We start from the raw sequence: 18,289 nt of genomic DNA, 5'->3' as shown, positions 1-18,289 counted from the left end.
GCCCGGCCCGCCCCGCGGCCGCCCCTGTCAGCGGCTCGGCCCGGCGGGGCGCTGCGGAGGCTGCGCGGGGCGGGGACTGGCGCGGGGAGGGAGAAGATGGCGGAGGCCGAGTGAGTCCCGGGGCTGCGGCGGCGACGGGTGGGTCGGCGCAGGGGGTGCGGGGGCGGGATGGGGCTGCGCCAGGCGCGGGGGCCGGGCCGGGCCGGGTAGCGGCGGCCCCCGGCCCCGTCCTCGTCCTCCCGGCGGGCGGCCGAGCCCCCGGCGAGCGCCGCCGCCGCCGGCGGAGCCCTGCCTCGGGGCGGGGGCGGCACCGGGCCCCGCCGCGGCCCGGACTGCTGGGGGCGCGGCGCTAAGCGGCGGGCGGCCCGGCTGGCTCTGCCGGGGGGGGGAGGCCGCGGCGGCCGGTGCCCGCCGTGGCCGGGCGCAGCGGGCGAGCGAGGGGGAGGACGGCGGGAGCTCGTCCCCTCGGGTAGCGGTTAAACCGTCTGCCCGGCGAGGCTTCCCCCGGGCAGGCGGGGCCCTGCGCGGCCGGGCCCGCGGCCCCTCCGCGGGCGTTGCTTAACGGGCCCGGCCTGGGCCGGAGGTGCTGAAACGCCGGCCTGAAGCGAGCGCCTTGGTGCCCGGGTGGATGGGGCAGACCGGCCGGGAGAGCCGCCTCGCCCGGTGCCCGGGGAAGGGGGGTGGTTTGCTTTTGGCGTGGCCTCGCAGAAGACAGATGGTTTCTTGTCGTTTCACCGTTTTTTGCCATCTCCCGCGCGGTGTTGCTTAAATAAATCTTCTTTCTTGGCCCCCGCTACACGGCGTTGTTCCTAATGTGTCTGTATCGCGTCAGAAGTTGTGAATCGCACACAGCAGAAGGCTCTTCGCGAGCATGAAGAGCACTGGGGAGCACTTGCGGGACGGATCTTCTAATTAGAAGACAGTTAAGTGACTAAGTGTTTTAAAGACGTCTAGGGTGATAATTTGCTTGTTAACTTTTTGTGCAACGCCAGACATCGCGTGGTTGCCTTGCGAATCGTATATAATGCTCTTGCGTGGTATGTAAAAAAAAGCTTGGGTTGAAGCTGTGTGCTACCGAGGAGGGGAAGCGCAGCTGAGACTTTCTGGGAGTGCCAAGCCTGTCGATTTCAGTGTGGTGTTACAGTTTTGAATACGCGTTCCCAGGAGATGAAGGCTCAGAAGTAGTGTTGCTTCAGTATGTGAACTCTTCCCATCTGAGTGGAAGCCCTTAGTAAAATACAAGGCTTAAAAGGAGAGACATCCCCTCCTCTGTCTGCAGGCACGCTAGCATCCCAGTCCAGAAGAAGGAGGCGATGTCTTCCTGAGAGATCTTAATTTCCATTTTCATGAAAGGCGATGATAGTAAATACCTTTGCCATGCCTGAGCATCACAAGCCCAGGCTGTCCAAGGCTCTGAAGAATCTTTACATGAGTGTTGGTCACCTTGCTCTTTCCCCTATTGCTGTGTGGCATGCCGGAAGGTCTCAGAGCCAATGAGTGGAGAAAATTTGGAAACTGGGATAAAACAAATAGGAACAATATGTGTGGGGTGAGAAAAGGATGGAAATTACTGCATCATGCTGATTTGGGACCTTGTGTTGCTTGTTATCAGCATTCACCAACATGTACCCACTCAAGTGCCCTTGCTGTGGTCAGGCTGCTTACCTCGTAGTAGAAATCTGTTGCTGGTGCCTTGAATGACTTGCAGCTGTAGTGGTTGTATAAAAGCAGTAAGTGATTTCCTTGCATAGCAAAATCCTGTTATGTTTCAATAACACTTCACAATTAAATATATTTGCCGAATTATGTATTAAATAAATGGAAGTTGGGTAAATGCAGGTTTTATATTCTGAAACTGGTTTATGCCAGAATAAAATTGGCCTTTTATTTGATCACCAGCATTTCTAGGGGGGGAAAAAAAAAGAAGTAAGATCCGATCAGTGTTTACGTCAGTATTGCTACGTGGGACAGTTGATGATTCTTAATTAAGTTGGAGATTCTTGTAATTCTTCAAATACCATAAACAGTCTTGTTAGAGGGACCTATCAAGAGAGGATAAAATGGGGAAATAATGGCTGTGGGAAAATTGTTACTAGATTTCATCAAAGACAGGGACTTGAGCTGATCTCACTCAGTATTTTAGTTGATGACCTTGGTGCACAAAGTAGGATGCAGTAATGGTGTTTACTGATGACTCAAAGCTGGAATCCATTTGCAGGGCCAAAGAGGACTGAGATACCCTACAGGAAGAATGGAGTGATGTTGAGTGTCACACAAAATAATACCTATGGGCTGAAATTCAGCGCGCAAGATTTGGGGCTGGTATCAAGGAACAAGGAGTTCAGTAACAGGAAAGAAGAGAGGCTTGAATGTAGTAATGGATCACAGGAGGTGAGCAATTGCTTTATGACAGTGAAAAAAGAATTTGTGATCCTTGGCGTGCAGCAGAAGAGTTCATTTAGAGAGAGACGCAGAAGCATGAACTTTCTTGTACAAGGCTGTGAGAGACGAATCTGGGATTATGTATATCAGCTCTGGTCATGCATTAAAAAAAAAAAAAGGGATATGCAAACTTCGGAAAGTGCCAGGAGCTGTTGGGATGGTGAAGTAAGTGGAGAGTCAAGAGTTTAGCTTGTTTTCCTAGGCAAGCTAAAGCTAAGAAGGGATGTAGCAGTTTAAAAGCCCCCATTAGGTACGGTATTCCTGCAGAGTTTGTAACTGGGACCTACAGTCTCCAATGCCGTGTATTGACAAGACTTCTGTAAATTCTGGAATTTCCTGTAATCTTCTGGTGGGCAAAGGCCCCAGGGACAGGGGAGACTCCCAGCTGAAATAGTCATGTATTTGTGACTCTGTGCTTTCTTTCCTGGAGGCTAAATGTATTATCCAAGCTCCACTGCCATGCCGTTTGGAGGAGGGGAAAAAAAAAAAAGTCTGGAGCACCTCCTTTTTGCTTGAGGGAAGTGTGTTGCAGTGCCAGTGCCAGCCTTGATGCAGACATCTGTTCCGTGTGACTCAGGAAGCTGACTTAAGAAGGCAGACACTGTGGTTGCCCTCTTTCCCCCTAAGACGTGTTCATGATAACAAATAACACGGAGAATTGGCCGTGTAGAAGAGATCCTGTATTCTTAGGAGGACTCTGCTGCCTCCCCAAACTGCAAGTGGGAAGTTACATGTGATCAGAACTTTTTTTTTTTCCTTTTGTTTTGCCTCCTGGAACTTTTTCTGAGTGATGGAGGATGCCACAGCGTGGCATCACATCTTTTCTGTGCATTTACCTGTAGTATCTTCACTAGCCTGGATGTATTTAACTTCCCTTTTGGCTTTCAGACAGCAAAAGTGAATGCTGCATCCTCTGCACTGCTGCTGCATTTTCAGAGAGCTTCCTTGGGATATGCTGAAGCTGGGGAGGAAGGGGGATGGATGCGCTGGTTTGGCTCCCCTTGTGCCCGCGTGGCCATAAGTAAGAGTTAACAAAAGCCGCCACCAGTTGGCAGTTTCAAATTTAAAAACAATGTCAGGGCTTTTTTTCTTAAGTTCCAGGTGGCTAAGCTGTCAATCAAAATTGTTGTTATACATGAATGTGGTACTGAATCCATGTATAACAAGACTCTTGATGGACAGGTTTTTTTAAAAAGCGTGATCGGGATGGGAACTCTGCCATTCCTGTAGTGCCGGCAGAGTTACTCATGTAGGACGCTACCTAGGGCACAGGCAGAGGAAGCTCCCTTTCCCTTCACTCTCAGGTTCTTTTGTGCCTGATTACAGTTACACTTTGTAGTAATGTATGGCAGTTTTCACCAAAAGTGTGTTACTTTGGTAAATATTTCTCTCTGTTGAGATTACTTCTCTGGTTTGCTGAGTTGTTTGCTCTTATCTGGGGATACAAAAATGGATGCGCTGTGGGATTGCTGAAGTTCTGACTCCATCCTGAAAAATATTTCTCAGATTTCACTTTCCAGTTGAGAAATGTTTTCTGGCGTCTCTTCAAGAAGAGAGATCTGTGAACCTCTGTGACTGACTTGAAACTAAGGGCTGTGTTTACTTGCTTCTGAATTACATAATCTCCAGTTGTTGCTTAAAGGAGGGGAGAAAAACAATTTATTGTTACTGCAAAGCAAGCCTTTTTTCTATCTGATATTGGTTTCATTTCTTCAGCTTTTCTCTGTGGTTTCACGTTGCTAGCTGTCCCATCCCACATGTTTCCTCCTCCTGTCTCCTAGTAGGCCAAGCTATTTGTAAAACCTGTTTTCTTCGTAAGGCATTTTTGCAGCTGTGGCTGGTTCTGCTCTCAAATGACTAATTGCTGCCTCAGAAAAATATAATAGCCATTATTTTTTAACCCAATCTCCAATGTATTTAAGAGAAATATATTTAATGTTTCTTATATCTGCATTTTTCACCCTTTTTTAATTATTTTTCAGGGTTTGTGTATCTCCTAATTGAGGAAAATCAAAATACTGATTGCAAGTGAATCCTCCTCAGTCAGCCTGTTGGATGTCTCTGAGAATATAAGAAGTCATGGCAGAAAATGACACAATGCCAACATTACCAAAAAAGTGTGGCCCATACATTTCATCTGTAACCAGTCATGGCATGAATTTGGTAATTCGTGGTATAGTGCTGTTTTTTATTGGCGTATTTCTTGCATTAGTATTAAACTTGCTTCAGATCCAGAGAAACGTTACTCTCTTCCCCCCTGATGTGATCACAAGCATCTTCTCCTCAGCTTGGTGGGTACCACCTTGCTGTGGCACAGCATCAGGTAAGTTCAGTCGTGTATGTATGCCTGGAGTGGAGATGAAAGGGTGGATATAGGTAGTTATATACTTACAAAAAAATTATACAAAAGGTGTGGAAGATAAAAATTTCTCTTCCAACATCACTGCCCTTTTTGAGCTATTACTATCCTGATCGCCCTGTGTGTATACGAATATGCATGTATGTGTCCAGAAATTGTTGTTTGGCTAACTTGTTTTACTGTAATATTGTTAGCAGAGCATAACCTTTGCTTTTTCTGCTGTGTTGGAGTACAAGTTTAACAGACTTTAGAAGGTGGTGCCACTTGTAACCTTGAGGCTGGATTACAGGAGTGCACAGGCAGCCCTTGAAGATACCCTGGAAATGTCATTTGAACACAGCAAAACACCCTGAGTAACGCTCCCTTTTGTGGTCCAGCTTTCCGTTTGTTCCTCATTCCAGTTCGAAGTATAGCTTTAACTCTGTAAAGCCAGGAGACCTGACTGTCTCAGGGAGTTGAGGCCAGGCACGCAGTTTGCGGTTGTAGAGGCACGTTGCATAACAGAGCACTTCGGTTAGATTCATCTATCAAGTCGGATGATGTGAACATGCTCCATTTCTCCCATGACCACATAGGGAGTTGAAGCTTTTGCGTGTTTAGCTAGCTTAAGTGAGATGTCTACTGTAGGTGGTAAGAAATATCCCTTTTTCTTCTTCTTTCATCTTCAAGTATCAAGGCATCTTCCGTGTTCCAAGCCTGATGGAATTTGGCTTTCTACTTGGCTCTGAAGATCACTGATCCTATGGGTTAGTTTTAGGCTTTATGAAGGGAATATTCTTAGCAGCCAGTACTGGAGGATTCTGCTTTAGCAAACCTTTACAGTAAAGGTGCTATCTTCCTAGAGGTCAGTTTTAATAAGATTGAGAAGCTCATGTTTCTGGGTATTAATATGAGTCAATAAACTAGCTTTTGAGTTGGCATCACTGTTTTGCTAATGATAATATTTAAGTCTATTTTTTTCCTAGTCTAATTGCTTTCTTTTTGACACCTTGTTGAAATACTACACCCCAGGTGTCATAGAGGAGCTTGATTTGAAAGGAAACCCTCCAAATATCTCTCTGAATATGTCAGTTTTCTTCCGCTTTGGAAATGCATTTGGCATGTTATGGTGGCAGTTACATACCTGCTTTATCTGCTAGTTGTCTTAGTCCTATTTCTGTTGTCTTGCTGAGATTGTTGATTAGTTTTTCGTTTGTATCCTGCATTTGCTGCATTTTTCTTTTATAGTTTAAACTGATTGTCTCGACAAACATGTCTGGTAAAGGTTTGATCTTTTATATATGGAGTAGTGGGGGTTGAAACGACAGAATTGCATAAAGCAACGCATGAAGCTTGCAATGTTCATTGTAAGGTTTGCACTGTCAGCTGTTTGCATCAGGCTGCACCTTATGCTCTCTTGGGTTGTCTGAGAACACCGTCTGCAGCTGCATGTGGGGAAGCCGATCTTGCTATCATCTCAGAAAAAAATTGTGGGACTTTCTGGTTCTGATGGGGCGGTGGTTTTGATGGAAAGACTGGATATGGCTTGTAAAGTGTAGTCAGTCACTTGCTAGGCATTTGCACTGCTTGATTTGAAGCCACCTGATTTAAAGATACTACTGTCTTAATTGGCTTTTCCCAGCAGGAGTGACCCCTGTTGAGGTGTTCGTGTTCTTTCTTTTACACTATCAGTCTTCCCCATTTTCTTTCCTTATCTTCTCTGCTTGCATACATACAGGGAACCTCTGTGCTAAATGCTGATAATTCACCCATTTTCTTACCATTCGTACTTGCACAGCCTTCCTGGAATTGACATGAACATTTCTATGCAGTGTGGTTCATTATTATGAACAGAATAAAGGTATTTTGCGTGTTTATAATCAGTGGTGATCAAGGCTGCTTTCAGAGAAGTCCTTTCATCCATCGCTGTTATTAGTCATCAGTTTGGCCCAGTGCCTTTGGCAAGAAAGTTGCTCAGGGAGTTTTTTTCCCTCTCCAGCTTTACTGGTGATGTATTTTCCTGAATCCTGGACATCAGTTTCCTCTCTGGCAGAATAAGGAGCATTTACCGTAACATACCTCCAACAGCATGCCAGACTGAGGGCACTGGAGCCTGTACCCATGATGCAGGCTTTGCCCCATTCTTGCAGCACCAGTTTAACATTAAGCAGCAGTGGCATTTCTCAGTGGTGTTGGTGACAGTCTTTTTAGCTGTAATTGCAGTAGAGAACACATTTATGAAGAAGTGTTCAAAGACCATAGCAGTTCCCTGGGGTTGAAAGTCCTGTTTGCTTTCTCTGTTCAACAGCTACCGAAGACTCTTGGCTTCCCCTCTTCTGTGTAAGCCTTTATAGTAGCATTGAAGAAGAGAAAAATGTTATCCAAGCAAAAACTGCTTGTAACAACAACAAAAGAAGACATAAAATACTGATGTTACAAACCACACTCAACCCTTACTGTGGTGTGTTTGTTTTGCATTTATTGAAACACGTATGTTTGATATGTGGGATTTTCAAAAGTGCCAGCCTGCAAGCTGTTACTGCTCTTTTTGAACTACAATGTGAGACTGCAGATTTTGGTAGGGTGCAGAGCTCTTTCATTTTCCACCCCTAGTTCAGATTGTCTCTGTTTTGCTACTTCTGCCAGGTCACTGCTGCAGTGGTTGAAGATGCTGCTGAAATTTTACAGGGCTTTTTCAAATAATGAAATTGTTTGAAACTCCTCTTCTTTTACAATGCATGTTTTGTGCTATTTATCCTTAAAAGATCTGTTTTAGTAGTAACTATATTTGTCAAAGTCTATATAGTCTGTATTTTAGTTAAATATTGCCAGTGCTCTAACTTCTGGGCCTTTTTTCTTTCCTGTCTCCACAGCTGTGATTGGGTTATTGTACCCATGCATGGACAGACATCTGGGAGAGCCACATAAATTTAAGAGAGAATGGTCCAGTGTAATGCGATGTGTAGCAGTCTTTGTGGGAATAAATCATGCCAGCGCTGTATCCTATATTCTAATGAAATTGGCAATAACAAATGGGTTTCCACTAAAACAAAGCTCACATAGTCAGTCATAGTGAGTTGTCGTTAAAGATATAACATGCAGCATTCTTGCAAGGGAAGTGCAGAATATGTATTAGTGTTAAACTGTCGCAGCAGTATTGAGGTGGTAAGTCTCCCTTCTTTTCATTCTGAAAAATCTTTTCATTAGAGATGTCTCAATATAGGGCTTTGTCTTACTTATAGTCTTTATTTTCTTTGAATAATCAAAGTAAGTGCAGGGAAATATTTATGTGGTAGGTGTTACGGAAAAGTGCTTTAAGACATTCCAAGGGTTGATGTCCTTTTAACACCGTAATAAGAGGTTGAAGCCCAGTTTTGAGGTCATCACTGAAGCACATGCACTTTGCAAAGAATGCAGAAAACTCGGCACCAGGTAATACCCAGGACTACACAAAGCAAGTAAACGTTGTTATCCCATTCTGCAAATGATGCCTTGATGCTGAGAGAGTAGTTACCATTCCTGTGGTCATTCCGTAAGAAAAATTAGAAGTCAGCATGTTGCAGTACACTGATCTCCTCCTCATCGTGTAGCTATTCAGATACATCCTTGCACAAGTGTGCTCAAAATTGGCATCCCTTCCCTCTGAAGCAGCTGGGGACACGCTGGGTGACAGGGTGCTTTTCATGTGGACTGGCACACCTCACTGGCAGTGCTGTGAGTCTTAGTGGTTTTGTGTAGTCATGCCTAGTGCCTCCTCTGTCAGGTAAAACCGGGATCTGTCTGTGAAAATTGGGTTCTTGTAAACTAACTAGAAAGAAAGTTGATCGTCTCTGGAACTCTCACCTCCTTCAGTGTCAGCTCCAACACGGTTTGCAGAAACCGTGCTAAGATGGCGTGCTACTGAATCTTCTCATTTCCAGGAAAAGAGGGCAAGTTAAGTGAAAGTTGTGAGAGCTGGCCGAATTCTTACGGAGGTGGCTTGGCCCTTGGATGGGTTTTGTACTTGTTTGGTCTTGTTCCCACCAGCTGTCCTGTCCAGTATGGGCAGATGAGCTGGAGCTGCCAAGGTGCAGAGTCATTCCCACTGTCCCTCGCAAACCTTGCTGTCCTTGCCAGAGAAGCATTAATCTGGTCCTGTGGTTCTCACTGACCTGGACTGTACGTGTTGTGTAAGCACATGCAACTTCGCTGCTTTTAAAAAGTACGAGAGAATTGACAGCTTCTCTCTGCATGGGTCAGATTATTTACAGCAAACCTTCTTGCAGTTTTCTAACAGCTGTTACATGTATTCCAGGACATCATTAATGTACCGTCTGTATTTCCTCCTTGACAGCTCTCCAGACTGCTTTCTTTTCAGCTTGTTACCCGTTCTGCGTATAGCCATATTTGGTGTGGTTTTTGCTCTTGTTTGACATTTTTTCTGATGCTATCGATTTTTATCCTGTAATTATTTATTTCACTTAGCTGAACTTCTTTTTCATTTCCTCCAGGTCTCTCTCCAGGTCTTTGAGAGAAAATAGGGCAGTGTTTTTATGTTGTCATCCCATAAATTTGCTTTCAGGCTTATGAAACTTGACAGCCTCCTTTTTAATAATCTGTTTTGGACAGGAGTAGTGAGTATGAGTTAGTATTTCCAAAACATTTTGAAGAACGTGAAACACTACAAGGATATCTGGAGTAACTTTACACTTTTATCACCAAGTTGACAAAACTGATTTTCAATGTTGGTTTACATTAATACTTTCACAGTAATATTATTTACATTTTGTTTTATAGAAAACATTAACATTTTTAATGTTTAGCTGAATGTAAACTAGCATTTAAATTACAAAATTGCAATTGAGTAAGAGTGAGAAATACCTTTTTTTCAGTAAATCCCTGTCATTTGGAGGAGTCTGATGCTAAATTTAAGATTTCATGCTTAGCATAATAAAGGATTAGGTAAGGATGAGATGTCCTTACTCTGAAGAGTAACATGTGCATTGTATGTCTATATAAAACACCTGCAGTGCCTGGCAGGTGTATAGTCTCTTCGCTCTTATACAGTGCTAAGACCTTAAAAACGTGAAGAAGTGTCATAAGTTTTTAGTCTCCTGATACATTGGCAACACTCAGAAGGCTTATTTCTTTATACCAGGTAGCTGTGTGATAGCTGATACAGCTAGTGGTGTATTTTTTTATGGTATTTTTTTCTGTTGTGCCAAAATATGATAAACAGAAACAAAGAAAACTGCTTTACACTTGTATATGATACTTCCAAGCTTATCCTTAACAATCAACACAGAAAGTGGATTTTGCCAACAATATCCAGTTGTCTCTCACATTAGCAGCCCTGTCAATTGGTCTGTGGTGGACATTTGATAGATCACGAAGTGGCTTTGGTCTTGGAGTAGGAATTGCTTTCCTGGCCACATTGGTGTCACAACTTCTGGTCTACAATGGAGTTTATCAGTAAGTATTTACTCCTTTAAGGTTAAATGATAGTCTCCTGAAGCTGTAACATAAAATCAGAATAATTGAAAGGGTAGAATTTGACATGATTTCCAAAGCTGCCAGCACTTAATTTTGAGCATAATATAAATTGGACTGTTCATGAAAGCTTTTATGTATTTTTTGAGTGAGACTTTTAGTTGGAAGTTGTTCATTTCAGTAAAATTGCCACCTTACCAGCAGTGTAACATGCTTTTTTTTAGTTGAACAAATCTGATTATAGTCAATAAGAAGCCTCTTTTTGTTATTTGCTAGAAGTAATTAAATTTCTATAATATGTGTCTTTTTGAATTGAAATGTCCTAATACTTAAATTTGTGGATTTGTCTCATGTGATTGGATGACTCTATATATTGTACAACGTTGAGCTCAAAAACATATGTTCTTTTCCAGATACACGTCTCCGGATTTCCTTTATGTTCGTTCCTGGTTGCCATGTATATTTTTTGCTGGTGGAATAACTATGGGCAATATTGGCAGGCAACTGGCAATGGTAAGTTTGGAGGGGGGGGGTCGACTGCCTTCTAGTTGAAAGTTTTAATCTACATGTCATTCCTTCCTTCGTATATACCAACCAGCTGTTTGACTTGTGGATGTGCAGTAAGGCAGAAATCAGTAATTGTTGCTTTTTGATCTAGTTAGTGAGCCATTAGTACTGTTAGTCAGAGCACAGCCCATGACTTTGCTCTGTACACTCTTAGTTGCATACTTCTAGTCCTTTCAGGACCAAGAGGTAAATAAGAGCTCCCGTGTTTGGGGAGAAGTCAGGCTATCCCATCCCCTAAGTCTGAACTGCTCTTTCTGCTGCTGAAGGAGACAGAGACTGCAGCCAACAGTGTGTGCACAGAACTTAGGGAGACCAAGGTTACCTGGGTGAAGTGTAAGCTAGCATATTTTATCACCCATTTTGTAGAAAAATCCCCCTCATAGCAGTCTTTTTCATTAGTTATGTAAATCAGTATTACTTATTTTGTCAACTTCTGTTTTTCAGTATGAATGCAAAGTCATTGCAGAGAAGTCTCACGAGGACTGAGGAGAAACAATATACACCTTTTAAACAGGAAAATATCTGACAAATGACTGTTGGAAGAGCATAAGGAACACTTGACTATGAAATTGCCAAAACGCAATTTTTTTCCCTTGAGTGGTATACTTTACTGCAATCTGTGATTGCTGCTTCTATAGAAACCTTGATGTCTGATTTTGATTACTGTGAAGTTAAAATAGTATGCAATACATCTGACAATATTGGTTCAATTATAGGATTCTTTTTTCCAAATCTAAACTGAGTTTACCATAAATTCTTGTCTGTCCATAATGTTGCAGTGCCAAACTGAACCTTTGCACTATGTTTCTGTAGCTGAAACTTCTTGCTTCACTTTACCTTGAAAGTTTTGAGGAATTTGTTCGTAATAGCTCAGTGAAAGACAGGGGATTCAAATTTAGGAATGAAGATCTTCTCTTTTCATGATGATAGTCCGTAATATCTTTATGAAATCCATGGATTACAGGTGAGCTTTGATGCAGTAAGTAACTGATTTCTGCCTGTTAACACGCTGTATCATTCTTCTTACCTCACAGGTGAGGAAACTTAATACAGATTATGTGGGTTATTGCCGTGGTATTTCATTTGTCTGTGGTATGTGCCCAGTATCACAGAACACAGAAATGGAAACTGAGTCTGGAAATGACTTGCTGGTTTTTTCCCCGGTACAACCAGTATGCATGTTTATATATGAATTTAAGTGGACCATCATGAGATGTGGACAGATTCTGAAACTACCTGTTCTGTTGAGTAATGGGATACAGTTCAGGTCATTCTTTTACAATCCCTTAAGCTGAGTTGTTTTGATCCCTTATGAAAAAAAAATCTTAGGGAGTTTTTATTGCGAAACTTAATTCTGCTGAACTAAATCAGCCACTACCATATAGTGTCATAAACCCCTCCATTACCATTGCTACTCTTGATAGTTCTTGTCTACTACCTGCTCTGTTCACAGGGATCAGCAGAAGGAGTCAAGGCTGTATTTTAGGTACTGATGTAGCCCTTATTGCTGTGACTGTGGTCCAGGTAACCATAAATGCATTTGTTCTTGTAGCAATTTTCTGAGGTAGAGAAATACTGTTACCCCTATTTTACAGGTGCCTGTGCACAGAAAGTCTTGATAGGACAGAGAGCTGAAATAGGCTGTGTGCTAATCAGTTCCCTTCTTAAGAAGAAGGATTTTAGTGTATGACCCATATTTGGGGGCATACATGGAATTTCCTCTTGGCTTTGCATCTCGCTTTTAAGACCATGAGATAAAAGAACTTGTGCAAGAAGGCAGAAAGCAGACTTCAAGAGGACACTGCTAACCTGTGCCAGCAGTGATTTTGGCATGGGATGTCTCTTTGTTTTCCCCCTTCTGTCTCTGTCAATGATGTTTTAATGTATCCGTTCTCCTTTTTTTGTCTTGAAGTACTATGTTTTAAATCTTTCATGAAAGGTTTATAAGACATGTTACAGTCACCTAGGGAGGCTGGAGTTGGTCCAAAGAACAAATAGATGTTTAGACAAGTTTTTATTAATAAATGTGTGTATGCATTGTATATGAAGCTTGAAATAGGCAACTCTTTTTCAGTCTTACGTGTTTATCTCATAAGTCTGAAAAGTATGCAATGGAGTGCTTCCAAAAGCGTTGTAATGAAAGAGGCGGTCACAAAAGGAAAATTTCTTGAATGGGGAAGTGTGAAAACAATAAATAAGCAAATGATGTATAGAGCTTGGTTCTGCAGCTCCACAAAGTTTCATCAGCTTGTCACGGTTCCATGACAATTCAACACCTGAAGCACACTTTCATTGGGTAACGTTTCAGGAAAGCACTTACAGATGCGCTTTGCTTTAAGCAGAGGTAGAACATGTTTTAGATCCCTGACTAGAGATTTTCTTTTAATCAAACCATACGGCAATAAGAAGCATTTTATTAATAAAACCAAGAAACTGTCAGGGCATGAACTAAAGGTGAGTTTCTTTAGGCAGGCTCTGGCATTTCACTGAAAAAGCTGTTGGGTCCCTTTCCATACAGTATTTTGCTTCATCTGCCTTCTTTACTTAAACAAATGGCTTCAGCTTGGTGGGCAGCATGATGAGTCCCTCTTGATTTATCAGGGCATGAATGGCATAAAAATTCAGATGTTTCTTATCCTAACTGTAGGAAATAACATGGTACCTCAGTAGCCAGTGTGCTGACTTGGTAAACAATTTAGTTTTGTCATGACCAGTAAGTGTATACAACTGGAGATGAGTAGCTTTTATTATTCACTCAGTGGCAGAACTGCTTTTATCTGCCAGTCTAAATATTTACACAGAAGAAGCCTTGTGTATGTTAAAATGTGCAGTATGTGAGAAGTGGTTATTGTGCATGTGTGGCACCACTTTACAACACTTTGCACTCAAGATTCATCTAAACCTGATTAGACTGTGCTGTCCACTAACTTCTTTTAAATTTCATTTTGGAAATTTTGAGCATGTTGTGCAAAGGCAGCAATCATCCAAAATAAATTTGGGTGGAGTCCTTTATGTGTTTTACTATTTTTATTCTTATTTGACTAAAGTCAATACCGGATTCAGATCTTGGATGTCACTTTTTTCATACTGCTTGTAATTTTATGGCTGAAGTGTTCAAACCCTGAAAAAGGTTCATGATGAGAATGCTGACACAGCCTTAACTGTAGTGGTGTGAACATGCTGCTACTGTATAGCCTGTAATTATAATATTAGACTGTCTTAAAAATGTTGTTCAATAGAGAATGAATAAGGTATATTTTAGATACAACTTTATAAGCACTATAACCTCTTCACTAATTAAGCATTGTAAGGTCTATGCTGTTTAAACTGGCAAGTTGCTGTTAAAAGCAAAATGTGCATTAAATACAATTACAACCTTGTTTGATAGGTTTCTTCTTTCTTTAAGAAATGATACTGATTTTTAAAACACACTGAGTTGCCTTCTATCAGCAATCTCATAATAATTTTGACCATTGAGCTGGCATATTGGCTGCACAAAACATCTGTCTAGAAATACTAAAAAAGAAGCAGGAGAGATCAAATCGTCAGTGATTCTATCATAATTAGCATGCTGAGCAGCCTTTGAAAATTTGCCCTTTTGAATCTGCAATGGGAATATTTGAGCTGGGGGAAAATAAGCCAGATAACTTCAGTTGCAGTACAGAAAGCAGAGATTTAGATATAAATAGCCACTATGAATATGAAAAAAACAAAAAAAAAAAAAAGAAAAAAACCAAACCATGAATGGCAGGGAATCCCTTAATATATTTGTATTTATTAATGTTCCAGTCTGGATATGAACTGAATGTTACTCTGGTATCCTCAGACTGTCCATTCATAGTGCCTATTGCTCTGTCTCAAAAAAGAAGTAACAAATAGAGGTTTAGAAATGTGTAATGAAAAGGCCTCTGGGCAGAGGTGAAGAAGAGCTGGGAGGAGAGGTTCATCAGTATTTGAGAAGCAGTGCCCGCAGCAGTCTCGCAGCAGGACAGTACCACAAGTGAAAGTGGGAAAGAGTGCAGGGGGTGAAAGGAGAAGACCCGGATTTGTGTTGGATGGGGCAAGCTGTGACCCAAACCCCTAAACTCTGTAGTTAACTGCTCCCTTCCATCTGTAGCCTCTCCATGAGAGCATCGCCCTGGGGAGTGGAAACTCTGGGTCCTTCCTTCCCGAGTACAGACCGAGGGTGTCTCGGGGAAAGTTGCCCATTGCAGAGAGAATATTCAAACTGCTGGGCTGCCGGGCTCTGGTGAAACGTGTCTTGTGCCTCCCTTTGTAACGTGGCTGCTGTAAGCAGCTAGAAGGAGAGTAAACAAAGAAACTTTTCCTCTGTAGCTTCTCTACTTCCCTTCTGCCATCTGGCTGGGAGCTGCTGTGGGGACCTATGGGCATACACCAGCCTTCTCTTTTTATCTCTCCCAGCATGTAAGGAAGGGACATAATTTTACCAGCTGCGTCACCGTGGACATTTTGCATATGCTTTTTACATTTTGGAGCAGTGTTACCAGTAATTCCTAATGGTAGCAGATGAATATAACCTGTGGAAGCAATGTTAAATATCAAATACAATGCTTATAAAAGTACATGCACAGCTGGGCAGAGGGAATGCACGTCTCGCTGTGGGAATAGCTATCTAACGCTGTTAGTTTTGATGCCAGTACTAAATGCAAAGCATGAGTAATTTTGCAGCTTAATGTTCAGTACTAAACAGTAAATGAAAGGTCAGTCCAACATGTTAACTGTCATGGAATAGTAAACACTGCTTTAATTGCTTCATGCAGCCAGCTTGGATTTTTGGTGTGTCTGTTGTCATGTTTTGAGCAGCATGGTCCAGAGCCTTGTCCTGATTACCTCCCTCCAGTCAAATGACAAAGCCTCAAATCAAAGGATAAACTTTATGCCTGGGATTTTTAGGCAGCATACTGGGAGTTTGTGCTTTGAATGCTTAAAAACCATGCTGGGGAAGAGGTAGGGGTCATTTCTGGTTCTGATCGGAGCCAAAATCCACGTTGAAATGTAGTTTTGCATTTTCTTGAGGTTTTCCTTTTTTACTTTTCATTCCTGAAGTGCTAAAGTTTAGCAGCTCCTGTTACACTTTCACACTTACTTTGGTTTTTAGCCTGCTCAGCACTGTAGCAGATAGGAAACAACATATACAAGTAAGAAAGACTATAAAGGGAAAGGGCTGCTACTAAGTTTCCCCAGGCCAAGGGGGTTCAGAGCCCAGTGGTGTCCAGTGTGCCATGTGCATTGGTATCAGACACGCAACCTGCAACATCCCCAGATCAAAAGTTCATAGGATTCGCTTTCTGTACTGGCAGCGGTCCTGCCTTGACTTTTGCACTGAAAAACCTCTGTGCAGGGAGTGACCTGTTGTGCACGTATCCCCGCATAACTACAGCACACATTGCAGAGTATTTGCAATGGCAAAGTCCACAGGTATAGCCATAAAGTCTGCTTTTTACGAATTTGTTGGTAGAAATCCTGAAATTGTGCCTTTTAAGCAAATAGGGCAAAATATTTGTTGAAAGAAAATCTGTATTTATAAATATCTTGCTGACTGAATTCACAACGTAATTCTGCTATTCCAGTTCTCTGATTACTTCAGTGTATGCCTTGTGTTATGCGAGATAAACCAACATTTCAGATATTTAATACTTTTTTGGTAATCAAACCTCAAAGCAAGATTTGTTTGGTGCAATTATTAAGGAAAAATGTGTGAACTAAAAAGAAAGGTGGGAGGAATAGGGTTGCAACTTTATTTATCACATAGAAATTATGCCAGGAGAAGCTCCAGAATTTTGCATGATGTTTCAAGAAAGAAAAGGATGTTAAGTGATGTTCTGATTTCATCCTGGGTTTCAAAACAAGAGGGGAAGGGGAGCCTTACAGATGCAGTGCATTTGTATTGACTTGTTCTGATCTTCAGCCGTTCTCCAAAGGCATCACTTTATTGGCCATGATCACCAGAGCGTGTTTTGGCTCGTCTGTTTTCCTCTAACCCAGCTGTGCCAGTTGTTTCCTCAGCGACTAGGGATGCCTGGGGTAAGCCTGGCCATGCCACCAGAGAATTTGTAGGAAAATGGCTTTAGCAGCTTCTTGCTGAGATTGACACAGTCCTTTTGAACTTTGTGTGAAACTGGCGGTCTGCCCCTGGGCACTTTGGTTGGTAGCGGTGAGGTAAAGGTGAGGGATGTGACTAAACGGTGCTTGGGCAGGGGGTGATACTCCGTGTAAGGAGCTTAAGTGCATATGTCAATTATGGTTCTAATGAAAAGCAAAGTTGCCCTGCTCTACAGACCATCATTTCTTGTCTCAAGTGGTGAGACCTGCCATCAGTCTGGCAAAGAGGGAAGAATATGCTTTTTTCCTCCTCCTTACTCTTCCTTTGCACAAATACGTAGGAGCCTGAGCTAAGGACAGTTAATCCCGTTCTTGGAACTGGGACTATATATAGGCTGGGTTAGCACTGAAAGACTCCACTGTTTTCTTTTTAAAAAACAAATGCTTGTTCTGTGCTGCATGTCAAGTGCAATCATTGCTGAATGAACTGACACGCAAAGCCAAGTTCTCAGCTGAACTGGCATAGCTCCATCGATTTCAGTGGATATGCAGCATTTCATGCTGGTTGGGAATTTGGCCCACTGTGTTTGAAAGGGATGAAACTGTTTAGACCTCACTTCTTTTCTAATGTGAGACAGGTCAAAAAAATTCCAGCGCTGTGCAACAAATAAGAGCAGCACGCTGCAGAATCTGCCTTTCCCTCTCCTCTCTTTCACCGCTGATGAAAACTGTCATAGTTCTCTGTGATTTACAACGTGTGCTTTTTATATGGTATATCAGCTCTTCAGGAGGACTGACATACAAGAATCAGATCTGGCAGATCAGATTAGTAAAGATGCAAATGCAAAATGTTGGCCACTGATGAGCTTGTTGTCATAAATGCTTGCCACGATCTTGTTTTTTTTTTTTTGTCCAGTATTTCGCTTGTAGGAAATTCAGCTGAGGATTTGTGTTGGACCTGTGCCTGTTCTGATTAAACTGGAGAGAGAGAAATAATACTGCTTTGTGTGGTTTCAAACTCCTCTTACCAACCAGTTTCCTCAAATCAGTATAACAAGCAAAAGTGCAGCTGGAGTAGCGGCTTGAAGAAGATAAATTGAAAGATCCTGAAGACTGATGTTTCAAGGACATGAATCGATGTAGTGATGTGTCCACTATGGTGATAAGTGGTGTAAGAAACAATAGACAAGTAGTATTATGTAAGTAATAAATTTAGAAATGCAGTGTTAAGAAATAATGGGGCTGGTAGAAAGTGAGACACGTACACATTGCTGGAAACATTTTTTTCGGGTTTGTTCTGCAGACATTGGTCGTTGCACTGGTCCAGGGGATGAACTCTGGGACAGTGAAGAGCAGTGAGACGAGGGGTCACTTGATGAGCTGGCTAGATACAAAAGGGAGTTCAGTTTA

At 42.3% G+C, this 18,289-nt stretch overlaps 1 protein-coding gene across 7 annotated transcripts; it reads left to right on the top strand.

Annotated features, from left to right (window-relative positions):
• Positions 1 to 34: 34 nt before the first annotated feature.
• On the top strand, positions 35 to 17,875 carry INSIG2 (insulin induced gene 2). 7 transcript variants are annotated; one of them, XM_075028868.1, is made up of 8 exons: positions 35 to 110; positions 833 to 922; positions 2,219 to 2,391; positions 4,425 to 4,765; positions 7,654 to 7,778; positions 10,065 to 10,231; positions 10,663 to 10,762; positions 11,261 to 17,875. In XM_075028868.1, the coding sequence occupies exons 4-8, from the start codon at positions 4,522 to 4,524 to the stop codon at positions 11,300 to 11,302; spliced, it is 678 nt and encodes a 225-aa protein (XP_074884969.1). In that variant the 5' UTR covers positions 35 to 110; positions 833 to 922; positions 2,219 to 2,391; positions 4,425 to 4,521; the 3' UTR covers positions 11,303 to 17,875. The 7 variants fall into 7 exon arrangements, with proteins under 7 accessions (XP_074884969.1, XP_074884971.1, XP_074884974.1 ...); XM_075028871.1 differs by having other exon boundaries at positions 95 to 110; positions 836 to 922; XM_075028869.1 differs by lacking the exon at positions 35 to 110 and adding an exon at positions 120 to 138.
• Positions 17,876 to 18,289: the final 414 nt, after the last annotated feature.

The sequence above is a fragment of the Buteo buteo genome, chromosome 5 (assembly GCF_964188355.1).
Source record: "Buteo buteo chromosome 5, bButBut1.hap1.1, whole genome shotgun sequence".
Lineage (NCBI taxonomy): Eukaryota > Metazoa > Chordata > Aves > Accipitriformes > Accipitridae > Buteo > Buteo buteo.
Note: the sequence above shows the minus strand (reverse complement) of the source record. Positions and strands in the feature narration are given on the sequence as shown.

Bases quoted from the DNA above. Each gene is read 5' to 3' on its own strand.
- INSIG2 (XM_075028868.1), top strand. From the start codon at position 4,522: ATGGCAGAAAATGACACAATGCCAACATTACCAAAAAAGTGTGGCCCA. The intron at 4,766-7,653 runs GTAAGTTCAGTC...CTGTCTCCACAG, and splicing joins TTGCTGTGGCACAGCATCAG to CTGTGATTGGGTTATTGTAC. The intron at 7,779-10,064 runs GTATCCTATATT...CAATCAACACAG, and splicing joins GAATAAATCATGCCAGCGCT to AAAGTGGATTTTGCCAACAA.